This window comes from Raphanus sativus, chromosome 4 (assembly GCF_000801105.2).
Source record: "Raphanus sativus cultivar WK10039 chromosome 4, ASM80110v3, whole genome shotgun sequence".
Lineage (NCBI taxonomy): Eukaryota > Viridiplantae > Streptophyta > Magnoliopsida > Brassicales > Brassicaceae > Raphanus > Raphanus sativus.
The window spans coordinates 51941407-51956696 of NC_079514.1; the positions used below are offsets into that span (position 1 = coordinate 51941407).

At 37.0% G+C, this 15290-nt stretch overlaps 4 protein-coding genes across 4 annotated transcripts; 2 read left to right on the top strand and 2 right to left on the bottom strand.

Annotated features, from left to right (window-relative positions):
- Positions 1–1073: 1073 nt before the first annotated feature.
- Positions 1074–2532, bottom strand: LOC130511982 (V-type proton ATPase subunit D). Its single transcript, XM_057009994.1, has 2 exons — positions 2361–2532; positions 1074–2059 (listed from the first exon to the last, which is right to left on the bottom strand). Exon 2 carries the CDS (start codon positions 2047–2049, stop codon positions 1264–1266), a length of 786 nt encoding a protein of 261 aa, XP_056865974.1. The 5' UTR covers positions 2050–2059; positions 2361–2532; the 3' UTR covers positions 1074–1263.
- A 360-nt stretch (positions 2533–2892) lies between these two features.
- LOC108851250 (uncharacterized) lies at positions 2893–4013 on the top strand. Its single transcript, XM_018624656.1, has 3 exons — positions 2893–2925; positions 3084–3189; positions 3241–4013. Exons 1-3 carry the CDS (start codon positions 2893–2895, stop codon positions 4011–4013), a joined length of 912 nt encoding a protein of 303 aa, XP_018480158.1.
- A 472-nt stretch (positions 4014–4485) lies between these two features.
- Positions 4486–8838, bottom strand: LOC108851251 (citrate synthase 2, peroxisomal-like). The gene is made up of 12 exons (XM_057008432.1): positions 8620–8838; positions 6972–7152; positions 6776–6861; positions 6359–6463; positions 6219–6281; positions 6041–6150; positions 5770–5889; positions 5333–5482; positions 5135–5255; positions 4952–5049; positions 4739–4850; positions 4486–4599 (listed from the first exon to the last, which is right to left on the bottom strand). Exons 1-12 carry the CDS (start codon positions 8836–8838, stop codon positions 4540–4542), a joined length of 1425 nt encoding a protein of 474 aa, XP_056864412.1. The 3' UTR covers positions 4486–4539.
- Positions 8839–9707: 869 nt separating this feature from the next.
- On the top strand, positions 9708–12896 carry LOC108851617 (integrin-linked protein kinase 1-like). Its single transcript, XM_018625074.2, has 12 exons — positions 9708–10159; positions 10378–10452; positions 10540–10635; positions 10713–10798; positions 10886–11006; positions 11291–11370; positions 11486–11548; positions 11669–11787; positions 11984–12069; positions 12204–12325; positions 12429–12540; positions 12626–12896. Exons 1-12 carry the CDS (start codon positions 9806–9808, stop codon positions 12716–12718), a joined length of 1407 nt encoding a protein of 468 aa, XP_018480576.1. The 5' UTR covers positions 9708–9805; the 3' UTR covers positions 12719–12896.
- The last annotated feature ends 2394 nt before the right edge of the window (positions 12897–15290 follow it).

Sequence of the window (15290 nt, forward strand, 5' to 3'; positions counted from 1 at the left end):
TCGTGAACAAGTACCATGCTCACATCATGACCTAAATCTTAAAGTGGTTGTGATGTTGAGGAAGAATCATACCAGAAAACTGAGAAAAGTCACGTTTGTACCGTGTACATTTGTGTCTTATATATAGTTACCATAACGAATTTAAACCTTTCATTCAACTAGAGACGCCAAACAGGAAAGGATACATCAAAAGCTACTACTGTCATCATCAGTGTAACATCTACTGATCTACAGTTCTCTTTTTTACTATATATACATTATTACAGTGTTTTGATAGATTAGGTTTTTTATATCAGATTTGAAAGAAAAAAGCTTGCTATTGTGTGTCCTAGCTAGTGTGCCAAGATAGTTGTTTCTTTATGAAAATGAAGGTACTAAGTATGTTTACCAAGTATGTGAAAAAAAAAAACAGTATGTTTACATGACTTATCCTTAAAGCTTCACAAGTACTTTTTCACATCATTATCTCATTTGTAATTGTATTTCAACCCACCAATAGTTTGAATCCCAGGAATAATCACAAATCTTCCTAGTAAAGCACAATCCAAGATGATACAGTATTTCATCTACAGGCAGCATTGACGACCAAAAAGGAAAGTTTCCTCCATTACCTGTGGCACAGCGAGTAAAGCTCTAATGCGTAGAGTTTAAAGCTAGAAGCCGGATAAGAATATCTTTTTGCTGGCTTGAGTATGATGGTACTATATTGAGGACAATTTTCTTTCCTCTATAACCATGGAACTATACATTTTTCATGAAACATATGTTAGCAAGAAATAAGCATCACTGTTTCCTTGGGCTCGATAAACATATAAACAAGGGATATGATAAGCTTTTTGTATTGTAATGAAATTTATATCCCTTCTTGGTTTGAGTTGTTTTTTCTCTACTTATATTGATACCGTTGAAGCTGATACATTAAGCAAAGAACTTGGCCTAGTGTGTGATGCCATTTCTTCTCTCCTGAGTAAGTTTCATGTAAACAGATTATGGACCTACATCTTAGACCGGCAACGAACTCAGATACATTCACAACTAGAGAATATACATCAAGTTAATAATATCATCAGTAATACATCTTCAAACTTATTGAAATAACTCATAAAGTTCATCCATTACCAGTATAATCACAAATTTCATGAGGGAAATTATAGCAAAAGCACAATCCAAAGATGATTCAATATTTCATCTGCATCAAAATCCAATTTATTTGAAGAAACATCAGTCTGATGAATAAAGAAAAATAGAAACCAAGCAATCAGCTCAGAAAATAATGTCTGCATCCTTCTCTCCACCACCAACAAGCAAGTTCCTAGCAGCGTTTATCGATATCCCTCTCTGCATAGAGATCCCTTCAAGAACCATCTCTTCAGCAAACGCCTTCGCATTAGCTGCTTGTCTCTCCACTTCCCTCCTCTTGTATCCCTGAATCTTCTTCAACCTGAAGAAGTCTTCCCTCTCAAGCTCATCAAGCTCTCCCTTGATGTAACTAATCGTATTCTCTATCTTCGGTTTCACCACATTCTCCAAAGCGTTAACCCTCCGATTAGTCGTCTTGATCGCTTCATCAAGCGTCAAGAACGAAGTCTGGAGAGAAGCAAGCTCAACAAGCACTTCAATAGCTTTCACGTAAGCCACACGGCACGCTTGCACCTGCTGTCCACCTCTAGCTAAACCGGTTAAGTCATTCTTGGTCTCGCCTTCGGAGAAGTGATCGAACTTGGGGAGCTTCACGCCAGCGATGTTCTCTTGTCTGGACCGAACTTTGAGCGTGGCTTCTTTGACGTTCTCGAGGACAACGTGTTTGACATTCTCGCCAGCGACGTACTTGACTTCGGTTAGAGCGAAAGACGATGTCTTCATCATGTCTCCCATTGATTCCTTGGCCGTTACGATCTTCTTGAGAAGGGCCCTGAACTGAACGGTTAAAGCGTCGCTCTTCTTCTTGAGGAGAGCGTGGCCTCTTGTGGCACCAACGAGACGAGCTTTCATTACGCCGAGCATTGTAACGGTGGGAACCACATTCAAACGCGCGTTTTGGCCAGCCATTTTTCAAAAACTACTCAAAATGAAACCAATCCGAATCAGATAACAACAACAACAACATAAGATCATTGACAAATAGAGATGAATCTTTAAATCTAGTAAACTCTGTTTCATCAGAAACAGAGCAACTCTGTTTCATCGGAAAACAGAGCATCTCTAAGGATCCAAAAGAGAGATCCATCAACGGTTACCATAATGAATCAAAGTCTAAGACTTTAGATAAATTTTCTAGGATATATCCTTGCACAGATCCTCTAAAGATGAAATCTTGATCACAATTGAGAGAGACAAGAATAAGATTCAAGATGACATACCTGGGCTTTTCTCGAGGAGACTTCTTTGCGAGTAGATCACTGAGATAGATTGAGAAGAAGACAGAGGAGAGAGATGGCCGTGGAGAAAATTGAAAATTTGTTTTTTTTAAGAAGTGTCGACAGGCGTGAGAAGAGAGAACGATCGTATTCGACCTCGTCGCAGATCGTGGATGAAAGATTGGGGGTTATTGTGTAATTAATTGCAAATATGAAGGGCTTGTTTTGCTAAAACATGATAAAATTAATAAAACAGCTCATCTATGGTGGGACCTGACTTCGTGTCTTAATCTGGACCCTTTGTGGGCCCCTTCTTTGCACTTATCCCACGTTGTGCCACACAGCTACGGACAAAAATTCAGGCAATCATTAAATTAACATTTTCCCCTCATTAAAATTACAATTAGCATTCTTTTTTTTTGATCAAATAAAAAAAGAATGCATTCAAGAAAGCGTTTTGATCTTAAAGATGAAGATTATTTCGAAGATTGAGGGGCAGAAGTTTATAATAATTTGTGGTGAGAAGTTCCAAATGATGGGGGATCTCGGGTTGCTTGGACAGACATCTGTAAGCCAAAGACAGAAGGAGGGCTTGGGCTTAGACACCTGGAGGAATTTGAGATTGTCTTCCGACTAAAGCGAGTGTGGTCTTTTTTCTCTGAGCCTGAATCGCTGCTAGCAAAATGGATGAAAAATCATATATTCTACCGGACTGGATACTGGCAGCTTCAGGATTCGCCGAGACATTCTCCCACTGTTAGGAGTATGCTGGAACTGAGACCTTTATTGTCTGATCTTATGAGATGTGATATAGGGAATGGCAAGGTGGCAAGTTTCTGATTTGATTCTTGGACAAGCTTGGGACCATTGTTTGAGATTGCAGGAGTTTCTGGTCCTCGTGGGCTTCGGGTTAGGAAGAGTGCGGTTGTCTTTGATGCAACTACTAATGGCTCTTGGAGATTACCAGCTGCAAGATCGCAGGAGATGCAGTCCATTCAGATTGCTATTACTGCAATAGAGCCACCAGATTCTGTTAGGGGTCCTGATCGATTTTTATGGCGGAAGTCACCGGATACTTTCCGTCCAGCGTTCTCTTCTAAGGCAACTTGGGAGTATTTGCGGACTCCGACACCAACTGTGTTTTGGCAGAAAGCTATTTGGTTCAAGGAAAATATTCCTAGGAACACATTTATGGCTTGGTTGGCTCTGCTGCGACGTCTTCCCATAAAGGACAGACTGCGTAGGTGGGGCTTAAATGTTCCGGCTGAGTGTGTGCTGTGTTCATCTGCTCTGGAAACGCACCACCACTTATTCTTTGAGTGTAGTTTCTCTGCTGCTATCTGGCAGGGGTTCGCGTCTCAAATCAGGGGCAACCCTCCCGCGGACCTGCACGCAGCTGCAGCTTGGATTCTATCTCCCTCTCGCCTTGTTAGCAGGGACCAAGTCATTCTCCTAAAGCTCATCTTCCAATCGACTATCTACCTGATTTGGAAGGAAAGAAACTCCCGCATCTTCACGTCAGTGTCAACAAGCTCCTCCGCAGTCAGCTTGGCTCTCGACAGACTACTCCGTGACCGGCTTCTATCAATCCCAGCTTCATCTCCAGTCGGCCCTTCTCTCCTCCTCCTTTATTTTACTTCTTTTAGACCTCCTTAAAAGTTGCTTGAGTTGTTGTGCTGTGTTGTTGTTGTTTCTTTCCTGTGCAATAAGTTGCTTGCAACAATGTGAAAAATTGAAAATGGTATAATATTAACATTTTACCAAAAAAAAAAAAAGTTCCAAATGATTGAGGAGGATAAATTTTCATGTTGGATGCGAGATTGGTGTTCAGCTATATCTTACTGTTTTCATTTGGTTTACTTTTGACTCTGAATGTTATAAACAACATAATAATCTTAAAAATGCTGTGGCACCTAGATTTTTATTTTCATTTTTATTTTCAAAGCTTAAATATTATATCCTCAACATCATATTTTGTTTTCACATATATATTACAAAAACAAAAAGTTCATATATCACACAAATACAACATTTTATTTTCACATCTTACAAATTACTTATAATTATATCCACACCAACATATTTTATTTTCACATAATACAGATACAATATATATATTGAAGTTCTTTGTCTCACCCACTGGTAGTGCCCATTTCAATAACCAACCTTATTTGAATCCAAATCACTTGATAATTCTTTCTCTCACTGGCTCGTAATGCCTTAGCCACACTCCATTATAGGCCTGTGCAGCCACACAGTACAATGAGCCATGAGCAAAAACTAATAGCATCTTGATATAACAAAGAAGCATAATGTATATATTATTGACCATGAGCCAAACAACCTTTTCAAGCCAGTGACTTATCAGAGAGTGTATTTACCTGCTGGGGCCTCATGATCTTGGTGTCAGGATCATCTAGCGACTCACGCCAGTGTGACAAGTATCCAGCAATACGCGAGACTATGATGAAATGTGATGGAATTCCCATTACCCTGTGTTTTTGCCCATTTCAGTTGACAAAACAAAAGTTTCAGGTAGAGAACTTAATGGTTAGCAAGATTTTTAGTCAGATTGACTCATCCATGTCTCTTACCTACAGACTAATCCAGAGTAGAAATCAACATTTGGGTAAAGCTTTCTCTTAATAAAATATTCATCAGTGAGCGCCGTCTTCTCAAGAACAGCTGCTACCTAATTACATCATAAATCAAATCTTTCTTAAACCGTACATTTTCAACAAACCACCAACCAAGATAGATACAAGAATCTAAAATACCTCAAAGAGAGGATCCTTTCCAAAGATGGAGAATACTTCATCTGCCAGTTTCTTAAGGACTTTTGCTCTTGGGTCGTAGTTTCTGTAAATGCGGTGCCCAAAACCTGATAGCTTCCTCTTCCTGAGAGAAAATAATTAACATTAATGTAATGACTCGACGCAGTCCAGATACTATCGAGTCTTAGTATATTGAATTACTTATTCTTCACGCGTTCGATGAACTCTGGAATATTTTCAACAGTCCCAATCTCTGATAACATCTTAGGCACAGCCTCAACTGCACCACCATGAAGTGGACCATTAATGGCTCCAGTAGCTGCCCCAATAGCAGTGTATACATCAACGCCACTACACAAATACAAATATACTGATTAAAACATATATCTCATAGCAGACCTAAATGAAAAATCTCTGAACAGTGATATCATCCATGATAAGGATGGAGTTCTAAAAAAGTGATTAAATGCTAATTATTAGTAAAGTAATAGATGGGTTCTCAAAAGTATCATTTGAGAAACTATTAAATGGGTATCTAAGGTTTTGAGAGCTCATTTATTACTTTACTAATAATTAGCATTTGATCACACTCTTTGAGAACCCCATCCTCAAACCATGGATGGAAGTGCTCTTAATACCTAGAGGAAAGATGCAGAGCAGCAGCAGTGGAGCAATTCATTTCATGTTCACAATGCAGTATGAAAATGGTGTCCAACACTCGAGCTAGACGAGGATTAGGCTTGTAAAACCTATTTCCCCTGTAACCAATGGAAGATGAGAGGAATATATATCATGTTAGGGACAGGTTTGAAGAAAAAAACACATCAACACTGACTGAAGTAGTAAGTTTACTTCCTTCAGATACAAGCGTTTATAACCAATCAAAGATGGGGAGATATAGTGGCTTACATTGAGTTCAGCATATAGAGTAAGTTCTCTGTATAAGAAAGGTTGCTCAAAGGAAGAACATGAGGCTTCCCTTCCGTCCTCAAAAAAGCAGCTGCTGCAATTGTAGATGCCTGTACATGACATAAATTATGTTATATATACATTGATTAGGGCACCAAATCAATAGACACAACAATACCTGTCCAAGAATACAAAATATCTGTTTATCACGAACTTGTGCTGACTTGTAAACATCTTGGCCCTGCATCCAATATGAATTTTCATGAAATCAAGAACATAGCAAATGAAGAACGCGCGCTTTCAGAAAAAAAGAATTACCATATGAGCAGGGTTTGCATCAGGATGAAAGAGAGAAAGTGCACTCATTGCACTGACAAAGGCACCCGTTGGATATGCATCTTGAGGCATGGACTGAATCATATCCTAAAGAAAATATTCAGAAATGCAATTATTAGAATCAACAGCAAGAATCTATTACTACAGTCATCAGATATACAAATGCCTCAATTTAAAAAAAATGGCCTAATATTTCCAAAGATAGATGTGACTTGTCCGTATTAACTGTTAGGTGGTAAAATGGTTAGACATCGTATACACATGGTTATATTCACGATAACCACCAGCTCTAGGAACCGTCATATAAAACATTCGCTTTAACTCACAAATTTAAAAAGCTATTATATATAGATTGCATGTTCCTAAATTGTCAAAAAAGTTATTTGTCAAGAAACTCACCAATAATCCTTGTGGGACAGCTGAATGCTGAAAAATCGCTAACTCCCAATCAGCTAGCTGACTTTGAGAAGGCAGGTTTCCATAAACTGCAAGATAAAAAACAAGAAATACCATGAGCAACATGCAAATAGAAGCTACTTGATGATGATGATGATGATGATGATGATGATGATGATGATGATGATGCAGAACTTACTAAGGAGATAAGCAACCTCGACAAAAGTACTACTCTCAGCCAACTCTTCAATTGGGTATCCCCTATAACGTAGAATTCCTAAATCTCCATCAGTGTAAGAAATGGAAGATCGTACAGGAGCTGTGTTCAAGTAACCCGGATCGTATAACTTAAGCCCCTTGTCATCTTTCCCCGTCGCTATCTGCACGACCAACCAAACATATATATAAATCCACCTCTGATCGATAAAAATAATATGCACACAACATGTTAGGCCTGGGCATAATATCCGGAACCCGAAATCCGAACCGAACCCGAACCGAAAAATCCGACCCGTTATCCGACCCGAAATGTAAAAATACCCGAATGGGTTTTGTAGGATGGTATAAAAAATATCCGAACCCGAAGTGTTATTAACCGAACCCGAACGGGTAACCCGAAAAACCCGAAACTAATAGCTAATATAAATATTTTGAAATATATATATAAGTATTTTAGTTATTAAATTTAATATTCGTGGTAATATGATATATAATAATAAATATTAACAATGTTAACAATATTAAAAATATTTTAAGTACACAATTAGTTATAAATAAGTAATTTATAATTTGTTCATTGGAATAACAAGTATACTCTCTATAATATAATGTATATTGTTTACAAATAATGTTTGTTTTCATGCTTGATTTAACATTTTATTGTTATTTTAGCAATTTTATGTATGATAGATTAATTTTTATTAATTTAGTTGTTTTTCTTTATATTTTTCTTTAAGTTTTTGTTTTTTTTTACTTTGGTTATATCCGAACCGAACCGATATAACCCGAACCCGAAAGATATATGGTTACTTTATGGGTTTTAGGATGCAATATAATTTTTAACCGAACCCGAAGTGTTATTATCCGAACCCGACCCGTACTAATGAAATTTTACTATGGGACCTAGGAGCGTAAATCCGAAAACCCGAAAATCCGAAAAACCCGACCCGAACGCCAACGGGTACCCGAACGCCCAGGCCTACAACATGTATTCTTAAATATTGAGACAATTTTTTTTAAAAATACACGCAACATTTTTTTTTGGTAAAATATATACACACAACATGCAGAGGCGGATCTACTAAGGTCTGAGGGGGATCACTTAACACCCCTAAAATAGTCAAATATATGAAATTGTATAGAGTATTCTAAAGAATTTGTAGCAAAAATGGTTATTTTGCTCTCTTTGACACCCCATAAACCCACGTTCAATCCCCTAATAACACCATATTTTTTTGTTTTTAAAAATTATATATATGTGACACCGGTAAAATAAATCTCTGGGTCCGCCACTGACAACATGCATCTCTTACCAACTGCACGCATCTCTAATCAACATGTATAATCGATTTAATTTACACACAACATGCATCTCTAATCAACTGCATGCTTGTCAACATGGTCCTTTATGAGCATGGTCAAATGAGTTGTTCAAAAAGAAAAAAAAAGAGCATGGTCAAATGAAACATTCACATTGGTCCTCAAACTTTAAAGTGGTTTTGTATATATGTCGTATGGGTCGCAACTTGTCTAATTCTTATATATTAAGATAAATCACAAAAAAAAATATGACCCCTTAAATCTTAGGACTTTCTACATGTCAATAACAATTTTTCAAAAAATTATACCTTCTTAAGATCAATGGATTTAACGGTACCATCCTCTGCGACTGGGACCTGGTACTTCTTTCCTGTGCGCTCATCGACGATGGTCAAGCTTCCTTTAAGAGATCCATGCGGTACACTAGCACCCGATGTGCACCATGGCTCGATCCCCGGCTGCATGACCTGATCAGACACCTCCAAGTGGGCAGAGAGAACGGCCAAACGAGCAATCCCCTTTTCCATTTTCACCTTAAAAGAAGAAAGGAGGTGAGTGAGTGCTAATTGAAACTCACTATGCTTATTCTTATAGTGTCTATTCACACACTTGTTATCACTATACTTCTAGCTTTTGAGGCATGGTTGGCGTGAATCTACTCTCATTACACGTTAATGGATTCTCTGACCGTTACCCTTATACATTTCTTCTCACACGAAACAGTATTATTAGCAATGAATAAATGAAGATAATCATGAAAATTTATAAATAATAGAAGTGCTCTATCGATCTGCTCATAAGGGAAAAGCACGTTAGTCGATTTATACATGATTCTCGGGCCCGTTATAGATCATATACATATCACATTTTATCTGTGACCATCAACATATTCTCAAATGCAGTTTATAAAAAAAAGTATGTTAACTTTACGTACTATTTCATCAATTATATGATCCCCAACCAAACTTTTAACGTTTATTCCAAAAATTATCTTCCTTTTTTACAAGATTTATGATAATTAAACGCATAAGACATACTTCTCTTTACATACAAAATTACAAATGCAAAGAAATCACAAATTATGATATTCCTTGGTTAAATATACTATTATTCATCATTTAAAGCGCTTAGGTAATTAATTTCATTTAGATCTCTTTTCACACTTTTGTATCACTCCTTATCTCTTTGTTTTGCATAAATCATCGTAGTTCTTGTTTGTATTGTTTTCGTTACCTTTTCGTTAGTTAATGAATTTATTACAAAAAATGTTATTAGATTTGAATAAAGCAAGTGATGAAATAGATAATTAATTAAATCATTTAAGTACATAAAACCTAGAGTACAAAACGAGTATGATACTTGACCCGCATTAAGAGGCAAACCCTTAATACCTTACTCCAATTGGATATGCTTTTTTCTTATTTATTAATTTAATTTATTCGGTTGCTGCCGTTACAGTTCAATCTACAGCTCATCTCGCTCTCTCTGCCAAACATGACAACGATTAAGCCCAAATCTCCGGCGAGATTCAAGCTCGGAAGGCAATCTTCTTTAGCGCCGGACTCAAGAACCCCGACGGACGCCCTAACCGAAGACGAGGACGAGGAGTTCGCCGCGGCGGCGGCTGCCGGGATCGTGGATCCGACGATTCGTCTAATGTATCTAGCCAACGAAGGCGACATCGAAGGGATCAACAAGATGCTGGACTCGGGAACTAACGTCGATTACCGCGATATCGACGGCCGTACTGCTCTCCACGTCGCCGCGTGCCAGGGACGCACCGACGTCGTTGAGCTGCTGCTTAGCCGTGGTGCTAAGGTCAATTCCATGGATCGTTGGGGAAGTACGGTACGGATTCGAACTCTGATATTTGGTTTTGATTTTGACTTCTCGTTGACTCATATAGCTCAGTATGTGTTCGACGAATTGCCTCACAAGTAGCGATCCTTTTGAAATCGGATGATCTTAGTAGAGGAATTATAGTTGAACGGCTCAGAGCTATGTGATCTGACATTTGTAAGTGCAATGATAATTGATTGTTGACGATTCGTGATTGATCTTAACAGCCTCTTGCAGATGCAGTATATTACAAAAATCACGATGTGATTCAGCTTTTGGAGAAGCATGGTGCTAAGCCTACGGTGACGTGTTCTCTCCCTTGTTGGTTTGATGGATGTGTGATGAATGATTAATTGTTTGTTATAATCGTTTTTTTTTGTGGTTTTTAGATTCCTCCTATGCATGTGTTAACTGATAGAGAAGTTCCTGAGTATGAGATTCATCCCTCAGAGCTTGATTTTTCTAACTCTGTCAAAATCTCAAAGGTAAGTAGTAAGAGTGTTAGCTATAGCCTATAGGTATGGTTAATTCACACCTCGTTGTTATTGTCTTGGCTCGATAGGGTACCTTTCACAAGGCTTCATGGCGAGGAATTGATGTGGCTGTGAAAACCTTTGGAGAGGAAATGTTCAGTGATGAAGACAAAGTGTGAGTTTACTACACTTCTTTTTTTTTTTAAATACTATTGAACTAGTTATGTGATAAAAAGGTTTTTAATATCCTTCTGGTATCCAGGAATGCGTTCAGGGACGAGCTTGCATTGCTTCAAAAGATACGCCATCCAAATGTTGTCCAGTTTTTAGGGGCAGTTACTCAAAGTAACCCCATGATGATTGTCACAGAGTATTTATCTAAGGTATTCTTTCTCAATCAGGATGAACATTTGTGATTTAAAGATCGCTCATGAACATTGGCAGTTGGAGAGTATCCTGTAGATGTCCTGGCATTATTGAGTTGAGAAAATCTCAAAAAAAGCTTACAAAATACAATCAGAACCTTTTTTGAGCAAGTTTTTTTGGGACTAAACAATAGTTTTCTCTAGTTACCCGACTTCCTCGACTGCATGACTTACTTTTAAGAGAAACTTCACTGCATGAATTTATGCTTTACAGTTCTAAATTATTTCTTGTTTATCTGTAGGGAGATCTTCGACAATATCTAGACAGGAAAGGGGCTCTAATGCCAGCGCAAGCAGTGAAGTTTGCACTTGAAATTGCTAGGTTAAGTGGCCACTGCTGATTATTAATCGTCGTTATGCAGGCTCATCTTATATCACGACCTGTTGAAGTAAACATTAAATTGGCTTCTGATTATCTCAATTGTTTCTTTTGGCAGGGGAATGAATTATTTGCACGAGCACAAACCTGAAGCTATAATCCATTGTGACCTAGAGCCTCCGTAAGTTTCCCTTTTGTTGCATCATTGTAAATAATATCATTACAAAATGTTTTCATTTGTTACTATATTGCATATCCAAAAAAGTCGGAAAGGTTCTAATTTGGTCAAGTAAGAGAACAGAAACATACTGCGGGATGATTCGGGACATCTGAAAGTTGCAGACTTTGGAATCAGCAAGCTGCTGGTAGTTAAGAAGAAAGATAAAAAAGACAGGCCTGTTACCTCGCTGGACAGTTCTTGTAAGTTCTCTTATCTGATAAACTTATATGTTTATGGCCTGCCTTGAGCTGGCTTAGAAAATGCTAGGTAACCTTGGTTTAGGTTTAGTGTTTTGGTGTCTAAAACTGAAATTCGACAAGATATAAGGCGGATTCGAACATAAAGGCCGTGTTTTGGAATGTTTATGATACTCTTGTTGTTCTTCTGGATGCGCAGGGAGATACATGGCGCCAGAAGTGTATAGGAATGAAGAGTATGATACAAAAGTAGATGTATTTTCTTTCGCTTTGATCTTACAAGAGGTAAAGTAACTGAGAGAGAGAGAGAGAGAGAGAGCTATATGAGACTTCTTTTTATTAAATTCCGATTATATTCACAGAGCTACAAAGTCTTGAGGCTAATACAATGTTGTTGGTGGGGTTAACAAACTAAACAGATGATAGAAGGCTTTGTACCATTCCATCTAAAAGAAGAAACGGAAGTTCCTAAAGCATATATTGAAGATGAACGTCCACCATTCAATGCTCCAGCAAAATCATATCCTTTCGGGTTAAGAGAGTAAGTTTTTCGTAGATAGACAAAACATTCATGAGCCTGTTTTTGAAACATGGATGACTACTCTACTTTGAGAGATGCTTACGGATGTGTCTGTGTTCGCCAGGTTAATCCAGGAATGTTGGGACAGTGAGGCATCAAAAAGACCAACATTTAGAGAAATCATCAGTGCTTTGGAGTTGATAAGTGATCGAATTGCAAGAAAAATGAGCTGGAAGGTTTGTCACACTCTATCCCTCTCTTATTCAATATAGATATATATATACATCTCTAGTATTAAAGTTTTTGTGTGATTATGAACAGGTGAGGCTAGGAAAGTGCCTTCCAAGAATCAGATTGTTTACGAAGCGAGATTATGTGAATCCCAGTAGTAGCCGTTCATCCATAACCAGATGACCACTCCAAGAGTTTTGGGTTTTACTTTTTCTTTTTCTTTTTCTTTTTTTTTAATGAAGAGGATTGGTTTTGCCTTCAAATGGAGGAAAACAATGTCAAATTATTAGTCTATTTGTATTTATGACATGGTTGACTGTTTTATATTCCTAACATAAATGAACATGGTGTATTATTATTATTATGTGGTGCTTTTCAGTGTGTGAGATGCTCTGATGAAAGTGGACATACTTTCTTAACTGGAGACAAAGATCGTATCTTTGCCTCTTTGGTTACATAATTCGAACCGTCATATTCTAGCTAGGCTAGGCCTTTGATAAAGACCTTCTTCACCTAAAAAGCGTTTTCTATTTCCACTAATGGTGGAGAGTGCGTGCGGCCAAACAGTTCATTCCCCTGTTTCTGAAGTCAATCTGAGGAGCAACACAATCAATCTCCCCAAGCAGAATACTCTGAGTCTTCACCTGAAGTAAATATGGCTACGAACTTTGATGGTTTGTGTTTACAAAACACCCAATCAGCAATGCGGCTGATGGGTAAAGGATGTTTCTGCTGGCAAAAGTTATTCAGATTTGGTTAGAAGGGGCGAGAGGATCATAGCACCAGCTGCTTCGTATGGAAAGTTTATACAGTTAAACAGTCTTATTCTCGAAGACCGTATAAAGTAGTAACTAGTTTCTTTTTGTATTTCTTCTAGGTTTGCAAAGGCTTCTACTTAACCATGCTACTTCCTTCTGATATCTCTGCTGTTACATTATCATTCTCACTGGACACAAACCAGCATCAACTCATTTTCTCACTGTGAAGTTTATTATTTCATAATAAGAGTAAATGCTAGAGGTATGGAGCAAAAAAAAGTTTCTTACTTGTAAACAAATAGTTGATGTGAACAATGAAAAGGTTTTGTGTGGATGATTATGACAATACGTATGATTAGTCACCATTTGCTGGATTCCTAAATTTCTTCTTCCCTCATAAGTCATAATGTTGTCGTCTCTTTTTTTTGTCTTTCTTTCAATTTTTTAGATCCCTTCCCCCCACCCCCAAAAAAAAAAAATTAAAAACATGTTCGCATATATGTATTTCTGTCACAGTTCAGTATTTAAATTGGACCTGTGAGATCTTCCACACATCGACTTCACAGCGTTTAAGCACGAGACTGGATCCGGACACAACCCAACAAAACATTGCCATTAGTCTCGATTTTTTTTCAAATTATATGTACAGACGTAAATCTCGAAATTATATTAAAAATAATTTTATTAAAATTTTTGTTAAATGTTTACAATATTAAAATCTAAGATCTGCCCTCTTTAGACAATGCATGAAAAGCAACGGAAACATAAATACTATTTTTCCATCCATCGTCTCAAATTTGGACTTTTTGGAGGTAGATTTCGATATGAGTGGTCAAATTTTTCAACTCCAACGTATTCATGTCAACTTCTCATAGTGAATTTCTCTTTTGAACGTTTAACTTCTGCACATGTCGTTTTTACTGACAAGAAGCAAGTTTACGGTATCTCGACTTAGTTGGAATTAACTCAAGATCTAGATTCAATGTATCTTTTATCATATATGGACAAAACATACACTCAGTATTAGATGCGTATTTTAGTAGATATAGTCTTCTTTTGAAGGATAAGTTCATCAGCTACCTCATCATACAGTTAGATTTTTTCTTGCTACACCTAATTTTAGTTCCTATTAAAAAAAATTTTCAAATCGTTTTTGACGGTTATGCTCAACAACTTTGAATGATGAGGAAAGTCTAGATTTTGAAGATTTAACTTATACTAGATTTTGACCCGCCCTTAAAAGGGCGGGTATATATTTTGTTTTAAATTCAATTTTTGATATTTTTGTTTTTTTGTAAATATATTTGTATTTTTTTTGTAATCATATTTGTATATAAATCTTAACCAAAATATATTTTATTAAATAATAGTAATTTAAAAATGGATCCAGTATAGCACGGTTAAGGTTAGATTGAGGTTAAACTCGCCCCACTGACCCGTTAACCCGTGGGTTTTCAGTTTTGTTTTGTTAAAAAAATCTGACTCACACAACCCGAAAACAAATAATTTTGTACCCGCATCCACTCCGCTTAATTTTGTGGTTATCTACGGGTTATATATATATTTTAAAAATCATTATTTAATTTAACTATTATAAAAATATATTTAAAATAAAAATTTATACATGATTAAAATTTTTAAATTACTATTTTAAACTCTTGTATTTAAAAAAATTACTTTTTAATTTTTTATTTTTTAAATACTTTGCGGGTCCACGGGTAGCCGCGATCCAAAATTCACCAACCCACACTCACTCCGCATAAAATACTCATAACCCGCACCCGCAAATCGATTTTTCAAATAGTTTGACCAAACTTATGATCCGCTGTTAAAAGAACGGATATATTTTCTGTTTTATATTTTTAAGAAATATTATTTTTATAAAATACAGGTTGTAACCAGCAAGAAACAATTAACTGTCGTCCATTCAACAAACTGCCACATATCAGTTCAGACTTTTTAAAAACGGATTGTGTAACTGTTTTTTGACCGGTTAG